Source organism: Amphibalanus amphitrite, unplaced genomic scaffold (genome assembly GCF_019059575.1).
Source record: "Amphibalanus amphitrite isolate SeventyFive unplaced genomic scaffold, NRLGWU_Aamphi_draft 002101F_arrow, whole genome shotgun sequence".
Taxonomy (NCBI): Eukaryota; Metazoa; Arthropoda; class Thecostraca; order Balanomorpha; family Balanidae; genus Amphibalanus; species Amphibalanus amphitrite.
The window spans coordinates 37,825-56,142 of record NW_024883594.1 but is presented as its reverse complement, the minus strand read 5'-3'; the positions used below and the strand labels follow the sequence as shown (position 1 = coordinate 56,142).

At 52.3% G+C, this 18,318-nt stretch overlaps 1 protein-coding gene across 1 annotated transcript in view; it reads left to right on the top strand.

Moving 5' to 3' along the window:
• LOC122376325 (protein GDAP2 homolog) overlaps nt 1–18,318 on the top strand; it is a gene marked incomplete at its 5' end in the record, with an annotated part of 67,563 nt that overhangs the window by 12,811 nt on the left and 36,434 nt on the right. The window contains one exon of the mRNA XM_043356138.1: nt 634–791. Within this exon, the coding sequence (XP_043212073.1) occupies nt 634–791 (158 nt within the window). The remainder of the gene's footprint in view (nt 1–633; nt 792–18,318) is intronic.

Genomic DNA, 18,318 nt, shown 5'->3' with positions numbered 1-18,318 from the left:
CGGCTGCGTTCGAAAGATTATCCAAAAGATACCTACGGCTGTTGAATCCACACTTTGTATTTCAAAATCATATTTCGGTAATTTGTATCACAAATCTCTGCTATCGACCCCTGATCCTTTTTCCTTTAGAATTTGCAAGCCAGATTAGGTCATCCAGATTTCACAATGTCAATCATGCATGGCCTCAAAGTTACCGTCGGTCGTCAATCGTCAAGCCGTCATTCATAGCCACCGTGTCAGTGTCCGACATTGATCAGACTTGGACACTCAGCAATCAGCATAGACGTCGAACACGTGCGGCAAGCTGACTCAGTTCGGGCGTTTGGTAACTGATGTGGTGTTCGGCGGTGCTGTGGCTTGCTATATGAACTGCAGTTTATGTGTATTTTGTTGTTTCCCAGTGTATCAAGTTGGGGGTTTAGGCAGTGTATCTGAAGATGTGGTGTGAATTTTCCCTATTCAAGGTGCGAGGCGCCGGTGTGACGTGTCTTTGTGACCCCGATGTTCAGTCACGCTGCGATGTTCCCTGTTACCCCATTCCAGTCTCGTACTGCACCGGTGTGCTGTTGCCCTGTTATTCCGTTTCAGGGACGGTGTGAAGTATAATGTATATCTGTTACCCCGGTGTTTCAGGCACTGTGCGCCGGTTCCTGGAGCGTTTCGCCGACCCGTCGGGGCCACTACTCGTACTCACTGTGGACGCCATGGACGCCGGGATATACGAGGTGCTACTGCCGCACTACTTCCCCAGAAACCAGCGAGAGGAGGAGTGCGCCAGATACCAGCTGCCGGTGAGAGCGGGGAGAGAGTGAGAGAGAGAGAGAGAGAGAGAGAGAGAGAGAGAGAGAGAGAGAGAGAGAGAGAGAGAGAGAGAGAGAGAGAGAGAGAAAGAGAGAAAGAAAGAGAGAGAGGAGAGAGTAGTGTGTGTGTCAGCGGCTCTAAAGGTTCTCTCCCCTACATATATGAGCACCTATATACAAAATACCTGTAGGATACCTAGGTAGAATCGGCACACTGTTTTCAATGTTCGCCGGTGGCAGTAAACCTGCGGTGATATTATTCTCCGGCACCAACTGCTAACGCGAGCCCACACCTCCTCTCTGGAAGAAGGCCAGGGTATTATCTATTGCCATGGTAGTGTTTCGAGTGGCGCTCAGCTGCAAGGCAGCAGGTAAATCGCAATCCACCTTGGCAGGTATTTTGGTGCTCGCGACTTTCAGTGGGCGGTGGGCGGTGAACGCGACCACTTACGTACTGGCCGACGAGCAGACTTCATCATACCTTCATACTCAGCCGGGTGTCCTGTGTGGCCCTTAACGGGAGACGGACATATATGCTAGTGGCGCGCGCTGACAAAACACTCCGTTTTGGCCAGGGGGATCTCGCTGAGGAGAGTAATTGTGGGGGATCTGTGCGAAAGGCGGGAAGGTGATTGGCACGCTAATGAAGCACAGTGTCGGGATCATCCATGCATTCACCCCACCCCGCCCCTGCCCTGTTCCACCCTGCAAAACGAACACTGTTGATGGCTGATGCTGCCGTTTGGTCCTTGCATTTACGACATCCAAACTCGTATGATGTTATGTGTGTGTTAACAAAGTGGTCGATTGGGTATTCATATTTTTTCGGTTGCAACAAAGCCAATATCTCATTCGATCATTGCAATTTCATTGCAGCTTTTCATTCTTTCGGTCGTTTTGTCTTGGACCGGTGAAACATCGTTTTCACTTTTGCACACACAAAATGTGCTGTTGTCTGCCGACAGCATAGCTGATCATTGTGCTTACCTTTGGGTATTGGGTACCTGTCTATGTTTTGCGGACCGTTTTTCGGACCGTGTTCGGCCTGGTAATGGAAACGGCCAACTCCTGCGGGTTGGCCGTTTGAGCGGCTGGCTGGCCGCTCCGTCCGCTCCGTACCAGAGCCGCGGGTCGAGTCAGACCATCGCCTCCCCCTTATCATCCTATCACACGGCCCTAAGATGATGTAACGGAAGGGCCTAACCCAACACCATGGGGACTTTGACCCCGTGATCGGGCCGTATCTGCAGTCTGTACTACAATACTGAGTCGTACAGCCGTCCGTCCGTCCGTCCGTCCGTCCACCCCTCGGCAGCTGCCCTCGGCCCCGCCCACCGCCGGGTGACGTCACCGCCGGCTGACGTCACCGGATCGAGCTGCGCGCCGCCGCCGCCGCCGCCGCCGGTCGGTCGGCCGGTGAACAGTGGCGGCCCGGCCGGCGGCGGGGCTGAGTGGCTGTGAGTGTGCCTCTGTGTGTGGGTGTGGGGAGCGGCTGTGTGGTGTACCGGTCACTTCCCCTGCCGGGGCTCCCCGCGGCGGCGGCGCGCTCGGCCCGGTGTCAGGAGGCCGGCGGACGGGGCGCGAGTGGCCCACAGGTGGGTGGGGGTGGACTGAGTCATACGGGTGTAGCCCGCAGCGGGGCCGGGAGGGACTGTATCTCGGCAGTCATCTCACGGGGCTGCACCAGCGGAGGTAGCCACGCCGGGCAGCTGCTATCGAGATAAAGCTGAGGCTGGGAGCTAGCCTAGACTGAAGTCTAGCCGTGACTGGGAGCCGCAACAGTTGGGAGCCAGCCGTAGTTACGTCTAGCAGTGGCGGAGAGTAAGCGGTTTTTAGGAGCCAGCTAGCTGTTGCGCTGGGCTAACCATAATTAGCAGCTATCCGTGGCCGTTGTCTCGCCGCTGCCCGCGTTGCGCGGGTGCTGAGCTGGCCGGGACGGCGCGGGCGCCGCTGTTTGGGTCGGCCGGCCGAACGGAGGCCAGTTTTTGTGACCAGTTGCGTGTCGGCCCAACTCTGAGAGCGAGAAAGTCGGGCCTTTGTCTGCTGCGGTGACGTCACCGGCTGCGGATCAGCTGATATCAGCTGACTGACGCTGGCCCCCCGCTGACGTCAGCGGGGGGCCGATCAGCTGATGTCACCTGACGCTGGGGTCCGATCAGCTGACGTCGGTCCACTGTCGGACTCTGTGAACCGGCTGGTGGCTGGCCCTCTGAGCTCTGGGCACCTGACTCCACAGCTGTACACAGTCGCGCCCCACCGGACAGTCCTGCAACTGATTCCAGTGTGCAGCAATACAGTGGGTGGGTGCCGACTGCCGTGACGATGTATGGTTACTGCCTCTGCTTTACATGATATTTCCTTAGGCTGTGATGTCATTCTGCGTTGCTTGAAGATCTTTTTGTGTGTCCCTTTCGTGACAGTTGATCGCTGAAGCTCTCCTGAATGTCTCCCGTGGCGCGCCGCGGCTGTGGCGCCCACACGACGGTCGGTCACAGGGGACTGTGGGCACGATATGTGCCGTGGGCGCACAGTACACACTGCATGCTACATACGGTGGACCGACCGGACCGGGCCGAGCCAGGCCGATAGGGTCGGCGATAGCGGGCCCGCCTCACATACACCGGGCCCCAGAGCTGCGTATTGCCGTACCAAGGAAGCAGTCTGGACCCGACCGCGGTCAGGTACTGCGTCAATGGGTACCGTCCGCTGCACTACCGGCGGCACCAGCAGCGGCGTCTCTGCTGCCGGCAGAGGAGCCCAGTCTTCCCACCGCGCCGGGCCGCGTCAGCGAGCGCTACGGCCGATCTCACCGGCCGCCTGTTTTAACGTGGCGGCGTAGATATCCGGCGGTGACGTAGTTTGTTGGATGGCGCCTGCCCGGGCGGGGCGGCGGCGCGGAGGCCCGATTCGTGCGGCGGACTCCGGCCGAGCTTTGAGGGCTTCCTGTGACCGCCGCGCGGCGGGCCGGCCGCGGCCCGGGCTGGCAGAGGGCCTGGCCGCCGGCAGAGGGACGGAGGGGTGCGGCTGAGGGACGGAGGGGTGCGGCTGAGGGACGGAGGGGTGCGGCTGAGGGAGGGAGGGGTGATACGGGCAGAGGGAGAGGGTGAGTCTGGCAAGGGGACGGATAGCTACGGGAAGAGGAACGGAGAAATATGGACAGGAAACGGGCTAATACGGGCAGAGGAACGGTTGAAGTGGAGAGAGGAACGCAGCGAGACAGAGAGAGTGACGGGGTGATAGGGGGCAAAGGGACGTGGTAATGCGGGCATGAGAGGTAGAGGAACGGAGAGCAGATTCAGAATTCGCCGATGGCAGTCACCTGACAGTCACTTGCGGTTTCAGAGGTCAGCCGTCAGATGGTAACAAAAGGAACTCCGGCGGTCCAGTGTGGTCGTATGACGGTCCAGTGTGGTGAAATGGGCGCAAAATGACCTAAGTAGTCGGCGCGCCCTAAAGCCCCAATTAACAAACAAACAAAGGTCCAGTGTGGTCCTATGATGGCCCTCTGACGGACCAGTGTGGTCGTATGACGGTCCAGTGTGGTCCTCTGACGGACCAGTGTGGTCGTATGACGGTCCAGTGATGGTCCTCTGACGGACCAGTGTGGTCGTATGACGGTCCAGTGATGGTCCTGTGACGGGAGTCGGACTCCTGTCCTCCCGGGCAGCCGGGCCGGGCCGGGCCGGGGTGGGGTGGGTGGGTGGGTGGTTTCAGTCCAGCTGAGAGCGCCAGAGGCAGCGGTCTCAGAGGGGAGGGAGTGGGGTGGGGGCGGGCGCGGTCGGAAAATCGACCGTCCCCGAAATACCCGGGCCGGACCGAGACTGCTCCGTCAGCTCTCGGCTCCGGGAGGGGCAGCTCCGTCAGCTCTCGGCTCCAGGAGGGGCAGCTCCGTCAGCTCTCGGCTCCGGGAGGGGCAGCTCCGTCAGCTCTCGGCTCCAGGAGGGGCAGCTCCGTCGGCTCTCGGCTCCAGGCGACGTCTGTCAGCTGTAAACCGCACCCCGAAAGTCGCCGACAACCTGCCCGTAGCCCGGGCCGCCGCCGCCGCCCGCCGCCCGCTGAGGCTGCTCCCGGCTCTGTAGGACCGCGTGGTGGTGATCCGTGCCACGGTCCGTGGCCTGCCCGTAGCCCTGGCCCGGCACTGCCCGCCCGCTGAGGCTGCTCCCGGCTCTGTAGGACCGCGTGGTGGTGATCCGTGCCACGGTCCGTGGCCTGCCCATAGCCCTGGCCCGGCACTGCCCGCCCGCTGAGGCTGCTCCCGGCTCTGTAGGACCGTGTGGTGGTGATCCGTGCCACGGTCCGTGGCCTGCCCGTAGCCCTGGCCCGGCACTGCCTGCCCGCTGAGGCTGCTCCCGGCTCTGTAGGACCGCGTGGTGGTGATCCGTGCCACGGTCCGTGGCCTGCCCGTAGCCCTGGCCCGGCACTGCCCGCCCGCTGAGGCTGCTCCCGGCTCTGTAGGACCGCGTGGTGGTGATCCGTGCCACGGTCCGTGGCCTGCCCGTAGCCCTGGCCCGGCACTGCCCGCCCGCTGAGGCTGCTCCCGGCTCTGTAGGACCGTGTGGTGGTGGTCCGTGCCACGGTCCGTGGCCTGCCCATAGCCCTGGCCCGGCACTGCCCGGCCGCTGAGGCTGCTCCCGGCTCTGTAGGACCGCGTGGTGGTGATCCGTGCCACGGTCCGTGGCCTGCCCGTAGCCCTGGCCCGGCACTGCCCGGCCGCTGAGGCTGCTCCCGGCTCTGTAGGACCGCGTGGTGGTGATCCGTGCCACGGTCCGTGGCCTGCCCGTAGCCCTGGCCCGGCACTGCCCGCCCGCTGAGGCTGCTCCCGGCTCTGTAGGACCGCGTGGTGGTGATCCGTGCCACGGTCCGTGGCCTGCCCGTAGCCCGGGCCGCCGCCGCCGCCCGCCGCCCGCTGAGGCTGCTCCCGGCTCTGTAGGACCGCGTGGTGGTGATCCGTGCCACGGTCCGTGGCCTGCCCGTAGCCCTGGCCCGGCACTGCCCGGCCGCTGAGGCTGCTCCCGGCTCTGTAGGACCGCGTGGTGGTGATCCGTGCCACGGTCCGTGGCCTGCCCGTAGCCCTGGCCCGGCACTGCCCGCCCGCTGAGGCTGCTCCCGGCTCTGTAGGACCGCGTGGTGGTGATCCGTGCCACGGTCCGTGGCCTGCCCGTAGCCCTGGCCCGGCACTGCCCGGCCGCTGAGGCTGCTCCCGGCTCTGTAGGACCGTGTGGTGGTGGTCCGTGCCACGGTCCGTGGCCTGCCCGTAGCCCTGGCCCGGCACTGCCCGCCCGCTGAGGCTGCTCCCGGCTCTGTAGGACCGCGTGGTGGTGATCCGTGCCACGGTCCGTGGCCTGCCCATAGCCCTGGCCCGGCACTGCCCGCCCGCTGAGGCTGCTCCCGGCTCTGTAGGACCGCGTGGTGGTGATCCGTGCCACGGTCCGTGGCCTGCCCATAGCCCTGGCCCGGCACTGCCCGGCCGCTGAGGCTGCTCCCGGCTCTGTAGGACCGTGTGGTGGTGATCCGTGCCACGGTCCGTGGCCTGCCCGTAGCCCTGGCCCGGCGCTGCCCGGCCGCGGGCCGCGGTCATTAGCGTGCAGCTGCCCAGGTGCTCAGCAGGAGGTGCTTCGTTAGTCGGACGGCCGGTCGTGCCGGGAGGTGGCACGGAGAGCCCGGAGGTCGGCCGGCTGACCGGCACCGGAGGCCGGCAACTGGTGGGGCCGACTGAGGTCCCTGCCTGAGTCAGCCGACTGAGGCCCTGGGTCAGCCGACTGAGTCCCTGAGCTATCTGAGTTCAGCAACGGATGGCTCTCTTAAGGTCAGCTGACGGAGTCGCTATATCGACGGCCAGCCAGTGCAGTGATGGGACTCTGATGGCTTACGATTTCGTGTTCGCTGTATCGTTTGGGTCTGAGATGGTGGTATGTCGACTGTTTTCATCACCGTTTTGTTTTTCTGTAGTCCGTGTATGTCCATGCATGGCAGTGGTTGTGTATGTTTTAATTTGCCGTTGTTCCCCACAAAAGGCCAGCAGGTGCCAGGTGTAGTGATGGGTTGGCCGGCCGGGTGTCCCCCTCCACTGGCGGTCGCAGCCGCTAGCAAAAGGGGGGGGGCCAAAGTCACACTCGCGGGACATAACATTTATCCGTCACCGGAGGGGGGGGGGGGCTGATCGGCTATTTTTTACGTCCACGAGGCGCCGCGCAGTTGGCATTACTTATGCTTCGTCCATCTCATTCTTACGTGAAATATTTAAGCTCAATTTAAGGCAAAATCACCAGTTCCATTTCCCGTCCCACGGTGCTTCCACCGGTCGGGCCACTGCACCATGACGCGGATCGGTGTAGCATAGGTATTCCAGTATACCTATTAGGTATACTGGAAGGTCAGGCACGCGGATTCATGACCTTACCACTATAAAACAATTCCGAAAAGTACAGATACCTCTTGCTTTGAACAAGCATGTGAAACCCAGAGAGCATTTTCAGACTATGACATTTACCCATATAGGTACCTAGTTGTGTGGCGGCGGGAGAGCGTAGGTACACCGACCTCTGGAGACCCCCACAGGTTCCGAGCTTTCAAAATTGGCATCTGAGGGCCGCGCGTGACTCCGCGGGGCTTCGCAACGGCTCTATTGGGGCTCACTCAACCTGCCTAGTCCTACTGCTAAAAAGACTGACCCTGAGCCCTAAGGACTTCATCAGTCTCTGCCAGCCCCAGGACCCACACCGGCTCATGGGGTCCCGACGTCGAAATATGAGGGAATCTGCGCGGGACCATCAGGACGTAAAGTAATCTCGATCAGGACCAACGTAAGGCTGTGCCGGAGACTGCGTGAGCCCTCTGATCTTCAGAAACCCTCCCATGTATGTTTTCACGTAGAGGCCAGTTTTAGGCCCTAAGAGACCAGTACAGGGCCTGCAAACTACAAAGGCCAGTAGTTTGAGACCATCAGAGACCGAGTTGGGCTCTCAGAGGCTAATGTGGGTCCTTACTCATTACAGGCCAACATGGGCCCTCAGAGGTCAGCGTGGGGCCCTAAAAGACCGGCATGAGCCGTCGTTGGACCCCAGAGGCCAGCAGAGGGCCCTCAAAGGCCAAGATGGGCCCTCCTCAGAGGCCAATGCAGGCCCTTAGAGGCCGGCATCGGGTCTTCAGCAGCCAGTGCGGGGCCCTCATTGGCACCTAAAGGTTCGTCTTGGAACACCAGAGACAGAAATAAGGCCACCAGAGACCGGTGTGAGACCCTCAGACGCCGGTTGGGGCCCCTGAGGCCGGTTAGGGCCCCTCATAGACCAGATGTGGGGCCTCAGAGGTTGATGTAGGCTCTTAGCGGTCAACGTGGGCGCTTGAACGCCACTGAAGTTCCCTCAGAGGCAGCGATGCCATTCCTTGGGATTTGTCCCAAGATCTTGGGATTTGAACATTAACATTGGGATCTTGTGATTTGCGCTGCATATCTTGGGATCTGGCAGAAGCTGATTTCACTTTGTCTTCTCATGCTGTCGAATGCTTTTTTTCCTTGGTCGATAATAAATTTAGGATGGATCTGCCTCACGGACGGTTAACCCGCACCCCGTTGGGCTCTGCCGAGCAACGCGCCCTGTTGGGGGGGGGGGGGCATTTTGGCTCCCCCCCTAAGATCTCGAGAACCACGTAACCTAGCGACAAGCGGCAAACGGTCTTGGATAGCCCTATCAAGGAACTACCTTGTGACCCAATTTTTTGACCTAGGTCAAACCGATGACGTCACAGGTCAGGTCAAAGGTCCAATTTTCACCGTTTACAGACATTTCAAGAAATGCGTTGTAACATCGAGTAAAATGCATTTCATTGAAAATCATCGATGGGGAAATGTACTTCAAACACATATTTTGCTATTTGAGGTCACTGATACCAGGTCAGGTCACAGAGGTCAGGTCACGGGGGGTCACAATATGAAAGTGTCGTGTGATACATGTTTTATGGTCCATTTTACATGACAAATGCGATTATGTGGGTCAGGCAGCCTTTGGGGCCAGCTTATGTCACGTTTTGGTCAAGGTCAGGTCAAATTAGGTCAAATTTTAAAGTAAATATTTTTGCATAAAATGGGTAGGTATCGAGTCGATGCAGCTAGTCACGGGGAGTTCAATGGTGGTCTTTGTTTTGCCGTACGTGGTCTAGAATCGCTAAAAATTTAGTTCAAAATTTGACGTTATCATTTTTGAACAGTTTTTTTCGCTATAACTTGGCCAAAAAAACGAGCTTTCGATCTGAAATTTGGTACGTATATAGAAGAGCGCAGGGACTATCACAAATATCCCGTTTTTTTTTAAATTCGGAAAAAAAATTGGATTTGTTTTTAGTTTTTCTAAGAAAATCAATTTTTAATTTTTTTGGGTCAAAAACCCAAAATTTTGAAAATCCGAGATAGCAATTTTGTAGCGCTGCTTTTTGTCTCTTAGACCATATAAAGAACTTTGAAATTGCTTGATAACTGTAGATTTGGTGAGCGTTTCAAGATTGCATGTTTTTTGCTCATTTTTGCTCCAACATGACCTCAGTTTGACCTCAATAACTCCTGACCTAAGGTGACCTAAGACTTGAAATTTGGTGTGAGGTGACAAATTGATGCCCGGGAAGGTACTGAAAATTTGGCGGCGCTGCGCGCCGCCGTTTTCTTGCTTTTCAGGAAAAACCACAGGGGGGCCAAAATGCCCCCCCCCCCCCAACGGGGCGAGGGTCAATAGCATTCAAACATATTGAAGTAACAGACGAAGCTTGCGATGTTTCTTGCAGGCATTATCTTCCCGAGGTCGCAGGATTATTTTTGTACAGGGACCCGCAGTTGCTTCTGTACACACTAGTATTTCAGCGTATTCTTTGCCTGTGACACCGTTGGAGGCGAATTGGGAAATGATCGTGTGCTTATTAAAACCACCATCTGAAGGGCTTTAAACTGATGTGCTGCTCTCCTAATTCAGTGAACATTTTATGGCTATATCAGCAAAACATTGTTTTCAGCGCTTTTTCCTGCCCCATTCCTTCTGAAACCTGGAACCGCTTATTCCATTTACTCCTGCCATCTGACGATGGTCGTGCTGACTACTAGTTCCGGCGCTAGTTACTGCTTCAGTTTTGCACTCGGCACAAACTCAGGCGGCCGTGGCTCGACCAGGGGAGGGTCGGACCGAGCCGACTGCCTGGGGCGCGGTTAGATCGGACGCCCTGCTGGGGAAGGGGACGGGAGTGAGGGGGAGGGGAGGAGGTGGTCACGTGGTCCGTCCAAGCTCGCAGACGGCCTGTCCTGCGCCCAGCCATGTTTCGTGATCCAAAATGGCACGAGAGCTGTGGAATGCTTGGAGGAGACGCTTCGAAAGCGAACTTCAGCAGCACTAATTTACCATATTCTGTGGAGATAAATGAATATTATCTTAATGAATGCAGAAAAAAATTGTATGCCTAAGCTGTATAGGCTGTATCTTTTTAAAAGTTGTAAATAGGATTATTTTTAGGGACAATTATAGGTTTCGTATACACAGTGAATTGTGTTACATTGAGCCGTTTCGCTGTTATGGTTACTAACTGAAGAGTTATCCTTTTTTCTCACAGGGAATGACAATACAATAACAATACGAATAAAACCAGACGTTTCGCACAAAAAAGTGCCTCCGTCAGTGGCAAGAAATAAGTAATTAGGCATACATGTTTTCTTTCGCTAAAATCGATGAAGTAGTTATCTTTATTTTTTAAAGATATATTTTCAGCAGTCTTTGAAGCACATCACGGAAGCTTATAAACATTTGTGTATTCTATCGGCAACCCGGCTAGCCAGACCGAGACGGTGCCGCATATAGTTCTCATCGATGTTAAACCTATACACTTATTTTTCTCCACTGACGAAGGCACGTTGTTGTCCGAAACGTTTGGTTTTATTCGAATTGTTTTTATTTTGTCATTGTCCGTGAGAAAAACATACTCTTATGGACTGGTCTCAGTTCATGTAGAAATTGTTGCATATTCATCAACACAGATAAAATGAATATTAGCCCTCACCACACATATAAGTAGAGGTAAGTAGACCGCGCCCCCTGTTTTTCACCAATAAATCGCGGCAAAGCGAAGGATTGCGACGATTCTTTGGTGCCCTGGAGTTAATCAATTTTACAACTTTCCGGAAAATTAAATAGCCCTTATCATTTTTCCATCTTGTCTGAGAATTTTAAATCTCTGAACCAAATTACCTTTAACCTGTGATTATTTTTCTCAAGATCATGTCAGGCCAGAATAGCAATTGAAAGTCAGCGCACATCTTCTGTGTGTTTCCATAGTCGTTTCGTGATTAGCAACGTGACAACATGTGAAATATACTATCTAATGTTTGTCTCATTGATTGTTGTGGGTGCCAAGGTCACGTGAAACTCAGGTTAAGGTCATTTACTTGAAATGATTTCGGTTAACTTCCTTAATTAACCCTGGCCCGTATAGGGGGAGGGTCGAACGGACCCCCCCCCATGGTTTTTCGCGAATAACTCGCGTAAAAAGCGGCCGATTGCGACGAAACTTTCAGTACTCTCGCGTTAATCAATTTTACACCTACCCTGAAATTTTCGTGACCCTGACTCTAATGACCTTTGACCTGTGACCTAGTTTTCGAGACCATGTTTGGCCGGAATCGCGATTCGGCGTATGTCGGCTCGCATTGGCCGCGCGTTTGCAGTCTTTTCGTGGTTTCAAGCGTTCAAACATGTGATATGATGTTGCCCCCATGTACATATTAGGGTGGGTGTCAAAGTCACCTGAAGGTCAGGTCAGGTCATTGACCTTTGGTGACCTCGGTTTACTTTTTCGAGTTTTACATGTTTCTAGGCCAGTTTTTTTAGCTGAATTCGAATCTAGCAACCATATGAACATTTACGAAGTAGTTTTGGTGCCTTCGTAACATGTTATGAAGCTGTCAGAGGCGGTTGACACCTACTAGGAATACCCGGCAGGACCCCTACTGGTTGACCTGACCTGACCTGACCTGACCCGACCTGGGCTAAATGCATAAAGACATCATCTGTGATCAAAACTAACATGATATTCGTGATCAGCGCCCCGAAAAACCCCATAGCAGCCACACTTTACGACGTTCTAACAGTCCCGATTTTCCCGACTTTTGGGTCATTGACCTGACCTGCAAGGTCAACTAATGACCTAGGACCTTAAAATTAGGTATCATCGGCTTCCTCTCGTCACGGGCAACACGCTCGTTTTTTTTCCGCGAAGCTCTAGCTCGATCAGGGTCGAAACGGCAAGGGGGGGTCCAACGGACCCCCCCCCCCTATACGTTCGCGGCTGGAAAAACACCAATGCGGGCGAGGGTTAAATTTACACCTTTTTACTGTGGTTTTTAGGAAGTGTTGGCTTGAAATTTAGTACTCATTTTAGCATTTGAAAACTAGGCATACTTAGGTATCAGTTACAGTGCCTATGCAATATGTTGCAAGGCTGTAAGTGCTGGTTAACATTCTATGGATAGTAGGGGTACCCATTTTTCCCGATTTTGGAAATTTGAGGGTGGGGGTGGTTTTTCCCATTATTTCGCGGCTCCTGATTCCAATGATGCCAAAAATATTGAAATCAAAAGTGGTTTAGGGGTCGCGAATTGAGATTGAAATTTGCGTATTTACCTAGAAATATGCCTGTTTTACGCTGATAGTAAATCGCACCAAAGGCAAACTTTTTGTTTCGAAAGTCGGGTAGAGGGGTCATTAAGCGCGCCTTTTTCATCCAGATCGATGTGCTCCATCACGTGGTTCCGGTTAAATGCCTTACTGTAATCAATACATATAGCGATCAATACAAGTCGATATTGCAACATTTGGTGAAAAGCGCCGTGATGTTTTGCTCCTGTTGTTGGTATCATTCTGGTCGGCGTGTAATCATTTTTTATATCTTCTGCCTTCATGTGACCTTTGGTGACCTTTGGCATTGGTGACCTTTGATGACCTGTGAGGTCAAACTTAAATATGACGTTTCAGTTGCCACATCTCAGTTCATGACAGGCTTTTTGTGTCCATACAATTGAAGTTTCCGCAAATTAGCTCAGGATACATCTCACAGGTTATGGCTCCGAATGGACTTCAAACCATGTAATTCAAAAACGATCAAACCATTTTGACCGTATACTTCCACAAGACACGCCGTCCTGATCGCTGACCACAGGCGGCGGAACGGGGAGGGCACCGGAGCACCGTGCCCCCCTTTGATTTTGGCATTTTAACATTAGCCCTAGGGGCGTTACATGGAAAGAATGGGACCAAAAGTCGGCAGTGCCCCCCTTAATTGAAGGTGTTCCACCGCTACTGTCGCTGACGGCTACGATGTAATACACGTATGAGACACGGTAGAATAACTCTGGGTGTTCTACCCAAAAATATCAACTTCTAATCCAAAAACATAAACTCCAAAGCGTCGATTCTTTCCATGCCTACCAACCATGTACCTACTATTCCATTTCTTCAGTCACCGTCAGTGGGGATACGAGTACACGTCTTAACCCGCGACCTGGTGGGGGGGCTATTTTTTGCCCCCCCCCCCTCCAGACGTTTCGATATATCTCCAGAACCGCTGCGCCGATCGTCACCAAACTTTCAGTACCCTCCCGGACAACAACTTTACACATTGTGACCAAAATTTTTCCAAAGGCTATGATAGGTTGGCCGGAAATGACGTCAGAGTGACGTCATGTTCTGCCGTTTTCGACCCAAAAAAGGGTTTCGCGGGCAGAGCTGTCAGGCCTATAGCTGTGCAAATACAGAAATATGATAGAAACATAAAAGTTGAAGAATCAACAGGGCTACAAAACTGCTATCTCGGATTTTTGAAATTTTTGGTTTTTGACCCCCAAAAATAAAAAAATATGTTTTTTGGATATAATAATCGAAAAATCCAAAAAGTTTTTTGAATTTTGCAAAAACCGGAATATATATGATAGTCCTTACGGCCTTCCATCCACATACCAAATTTGAGATTGATACCTCTTTTTTTGGCGAAGTTATAGCGAAAAAAACTGTTCAAAATTGATGACGTCAAATTTTCAAACTCAATTTTTAGCAATTCTAGACCCCGTAGCGCAAAACAAAGACCACCATTAGACTCCCCGTGACGAGCTGCATCGAATCAATACCCATTTTATGCAAAACTATCAACTTTAAAATTTGACCTTTTTTGGCCTGACCTTGACCTCAACTTCACCATAAAGTGACCTAAGCCGTACCTGATAGTCTTATAACCAACACCATTGAGTTGGAAATGAAAAATTGGCCATAAAACATGCATCACACAACCTTAGTAAAGTTGGGCTCATGTGACCTGACCTGTGACCCTTGGTGACCTGACCTGTGACCTGACCTGGTATTGTCAGTGACCTCTAATAGCAACATATATACTAGGCAACTGACGCCCTATCGCTGATTCTCAACAAAATGCGTTTTCCTCGGTGTTATAGCGCATTCCCTAGAAGACCCGTGAACGGTGAAACATTTCATCTTTGACCTGACCTGTGACGTCATCGGTGACCCCTAGGTCAATGAAATTTGGTTTCCCTCCACAAATTTGACAGGCCTTTCGAACGCCGTTTGAATTTTGCGGATCCGTCCAGTAGTTTCGGAGATACGAGGGGGGGGGCAAAAAATAGCCCCCCCCCCCCACCAGGTCGCGTTATAAACAGACCCCACCAGGGCGCGGGTTAAGTGTAAGAGGTTCCGATACAATGCACATTGCACATCATTTACGACTTTGCATTTTCGACCACGGGCGACTAGCCATGCGCTGATACGTGCATAGCTGATAAGTGACGAAGACCTTTCACTGCTCCTTGCACAGATCACTTGTGATCTGAGGTGATTGGCGTATGAATCTGAAGAACCTAATGAAGCAGAAGATTTTCATCCTGCATGGGCCGTATATGGTGGTAACCAGGACGCGGCGTCATATAACCCTCGCCCATGTAGGGGGGGGGGTTGGTGCAACCCCCCCCCCTGAGGTTTTTCGGAAATAGTGCAAAAACGGCGGCGCGCAGCGCCGCCAAATTTTGGGTACCTTATGGGGCAAACCTTGCGCATCTTTTGATAAAAAAAATTTGACCGGGTCATGTCAGGTCACGGAGTTATGACGTCACAAAGGGAACAGCCTCCGGCCGGATTTTCACAAACTGAGTGCCAACGCCCGAGGTTTCCTGCCGGTGGTACGGACATCGGTTGATGGATCGTGATGAAACTTCCCATGCATGTTGGGGCAAGTATTGGCTATCATATGGTATGAGAAACTTGACCGGGTCAGGTCAGGTCACGGAGCTATGACGTCACAAGAGGAACAGCGTCCGGTACTATTTTTGAAAAGCGCCCGAACCACTATTTTGCTAATTCTTGTCACCTCAATGGGAATATGCAGCAATATTAGCTTCTATAGGGAGCAAATGGACCTTCCAAATCCAAAAATACAATCAGATTTCAAAAATTTAAATTTTGATTTTTCGAATTTCTGCCGCCGACTGTGACCTTGCCGACTTCCGGCGCTCCCAACGCGCCATTTTTAGAGCTAGGGAAACGAAATACATACCAAACGATAGATAATTGATCAAGGAACACGATAGTGAAGGTTTCAAGTCGATATCTCCCACCGTTTTGCCGCAATCGCCGCGGAAAGTTGAAAAAAGTCTATTTTTCCGAAAATTTGACCTTTGACCGGTCAAAAGTAGGTCAAATGTTGACCTAGGACCAAAAAATATACCACCAATCGCGAGATCTCGGCAAGAGCAATCCGTTGGTCTTTTCCGCTAAGCTCTACGACGCTCCGTTTTCAAACGCCAAGGGGGGGGGGGTCGCACCAACCCCCCCCCCTGCATGGGCGAAGGTGGCAGATCGCCGTTTACGGGCGAGGGATAAAAGAGTGTGCGTGCAGAGGCTGAAGACGAGGAGAACTAGGTCCGCCACCTAAGGTCCATGGCCCACCCAATGTGTCGGCCCCCAGGCAATGCCAGGAGTCAGTAAACGGATCTGCCTCGGAGTTGGCTGAGTCGTTTAGACTTGGCACCTTCCTAATTTCCAGCTTTAGCCAATGCCATTCGACTTCAGTTCAGCACCATCTGAGGGTTTGGACTGGGCATGTAGAGTGCAGCGTAAGGTCCGTTATCTTGCAAGGACGCTGCTGGCAGCGGCCATCACCAGGCACTAGTTCCATGACATGATATCTGCACCCGTCTCAAGTTAACAATATGTCAACAGTCTAAACAAAAGTATGTATGTGGGTGTGGGTGTTTGTGGGAGAGGGGCAAAGCTACACTCATACAGCAGTCACCCAACGGCGCGGTGGTGTAAAGCTTGCGCCCCTCCCTCAGCCGTGTCTGCAACTCCGGGACTATAGGGGAGGTCGGCTAGCGAATTGGCAAAGGTCATGCATACCGGCATAGCTTCAGTGCTGTTTTCATCTCGTTAAAGATATAAATAGGCCATTAACAACTTATTTATCTACTTCATGCCATATTTCCGTTACAATACGACACACGAGTTATATCGTCACATCCGTAACGGCTTTTAATGCCCCTCCCACCCAGATTGTGTCAATATTCATTGTTTACGTCCTGGGGTTCAGTCATTTCTTTTGCTGAATAAGACGACATATTGAAAACTAAATGGTCCTAATGAGAAAGCTTCGATCACTGATTTGAGCCCTCTGACTACATAGCCAGTCGTTCTAAGAGTTACGGTCTTGTATATGTATATGTAGGTACTAATGACGGTCTAAGCCACAGTGAGTGTAAATGAGCATATGCTGTTCATTGACCAAAATGATATTTTTGGTGCTCTCTTTTACCGCTGCACGTCGAATACCACTGCAATGCAACACATTCAGGCTTTGCGCATTTATATCCATTCATATGAGGTCATTTTTCCAAGTAAAATTAAAACTTCCAATGCAAGCTCGCGATCCCTAAAAGTGGTCTGATATCGTTATTTCTGTCACTGCTAGATCCAGAACGGAGCAAATTATGATAAAATCGACCCCAAACCGTTGGCATGGTAACTTTGTCCCAACATAAAGTAATGTTAATTTGGTCGATTTTCCGCTAAAATTGACCTTTTCATTTTGAATACGTGACCTCTAGAAATAGTTTGGATTCGTTATTTTTGGCACAGATGGAATCAGAATGGACCAAATAATGGGAAAATTGACTCCCACCTGTTAGCATGGTAACCTTGTTCCAAAATAAAATAGCATTAATTTGGTCGATTTTTCGCTAAAACTGGCATTTTCATTTTGAATTCGCGACCCCTAGAAATCGTTTGATTTCACTATTTTTGGCACAGATGGAATCAGAATAGACCAAGTAATGGGAAAATCCACCCCCACCTAAAATTTGAAAAATTGACCCAAAAATGGGTACCCCTAATGGATAGCCGGCAGAACGCCTAATGGGTGATCTGGCGTGACCCGTCCTACCCCAAATGCTTTGATACATCATTTTTGATCAAAGCAAGTGCAAATTCGGAGTTAGAAACAAGCCAAGTCCCAGCAAACTTCACTTGTAGAAATTCTAGCGGGACCCAATTTTCCGTGCTTTTGGGTTATTAACCCGCGCCCTGGTGTGGGTCTGAGCCACCTTCGCCCTGGTGGGGGGGGGCCAAAATGACCCCCCCCCGTCTAACTCGAAAACGAAGAGGGCTAGGAAGACGCGGAAAAAAGCAAACGAAAGCCCATAACAAGTACGTTCGAAAGTATTTCAGTCATTTTTTCGCTAAGGTCAATATTGAGGTCGCTAGAGGTCATCATAGGTCAAATTTCAGTGTTTTCGGTGTTGCCGGACATATTCCGCTGTAGCTCGGAAACTAGAAGAGCTAGAGAGCCGCGGAAAAAAGCAATCGATAGCTCTTTTCAAGCTCTTTCGCCAAGGTTCGTCAGATTTGACCTCAGCTCAACGGTTTGGCCCACAGAGGTCATGCAAGGTCAACTTGGCAAATTTCGTTGAAAATGTTTTTAACTATAGCATGCATTCACGAGAAAATAGAGAAACGATTCATGCACCATCGTGCTTGGCTCGTCGAGACGCGTCGAATGATATATAGTTTGACCTCGAAAGGTCATTTTGAAAATTTGACCTCAGGTCAAGGTCATGACCTTACCGAAATAGGTCATGCTGCATATCATTCGATCCGCATTGACGAGACAAACACGATAAACGTCGAACGGAGTCTCTATCTCTATTCAATAACAAGTAAGTGCAGAAAAACCGCTGGTGACCTCTGGTGACCAGGGAGATGACCTAGCGTGACCTCAGCGAGGTCACAAGCAAATGGTTTCACATGGGCTGTGATTTGCTGACCCAAGACACTTCAATAACGAAATATAGGAACAATCACGCCCGATTTAGCTGAAAAACAACTACTTTTCGATTCTCCCATTGACTTATAATGGGGAGCAGCGATGACCTGACCTGACCTTAGGTCACATTTATAAAAAATCCGAGATAGCCATTTTGTAGAGCTGGGTGACATCTTCA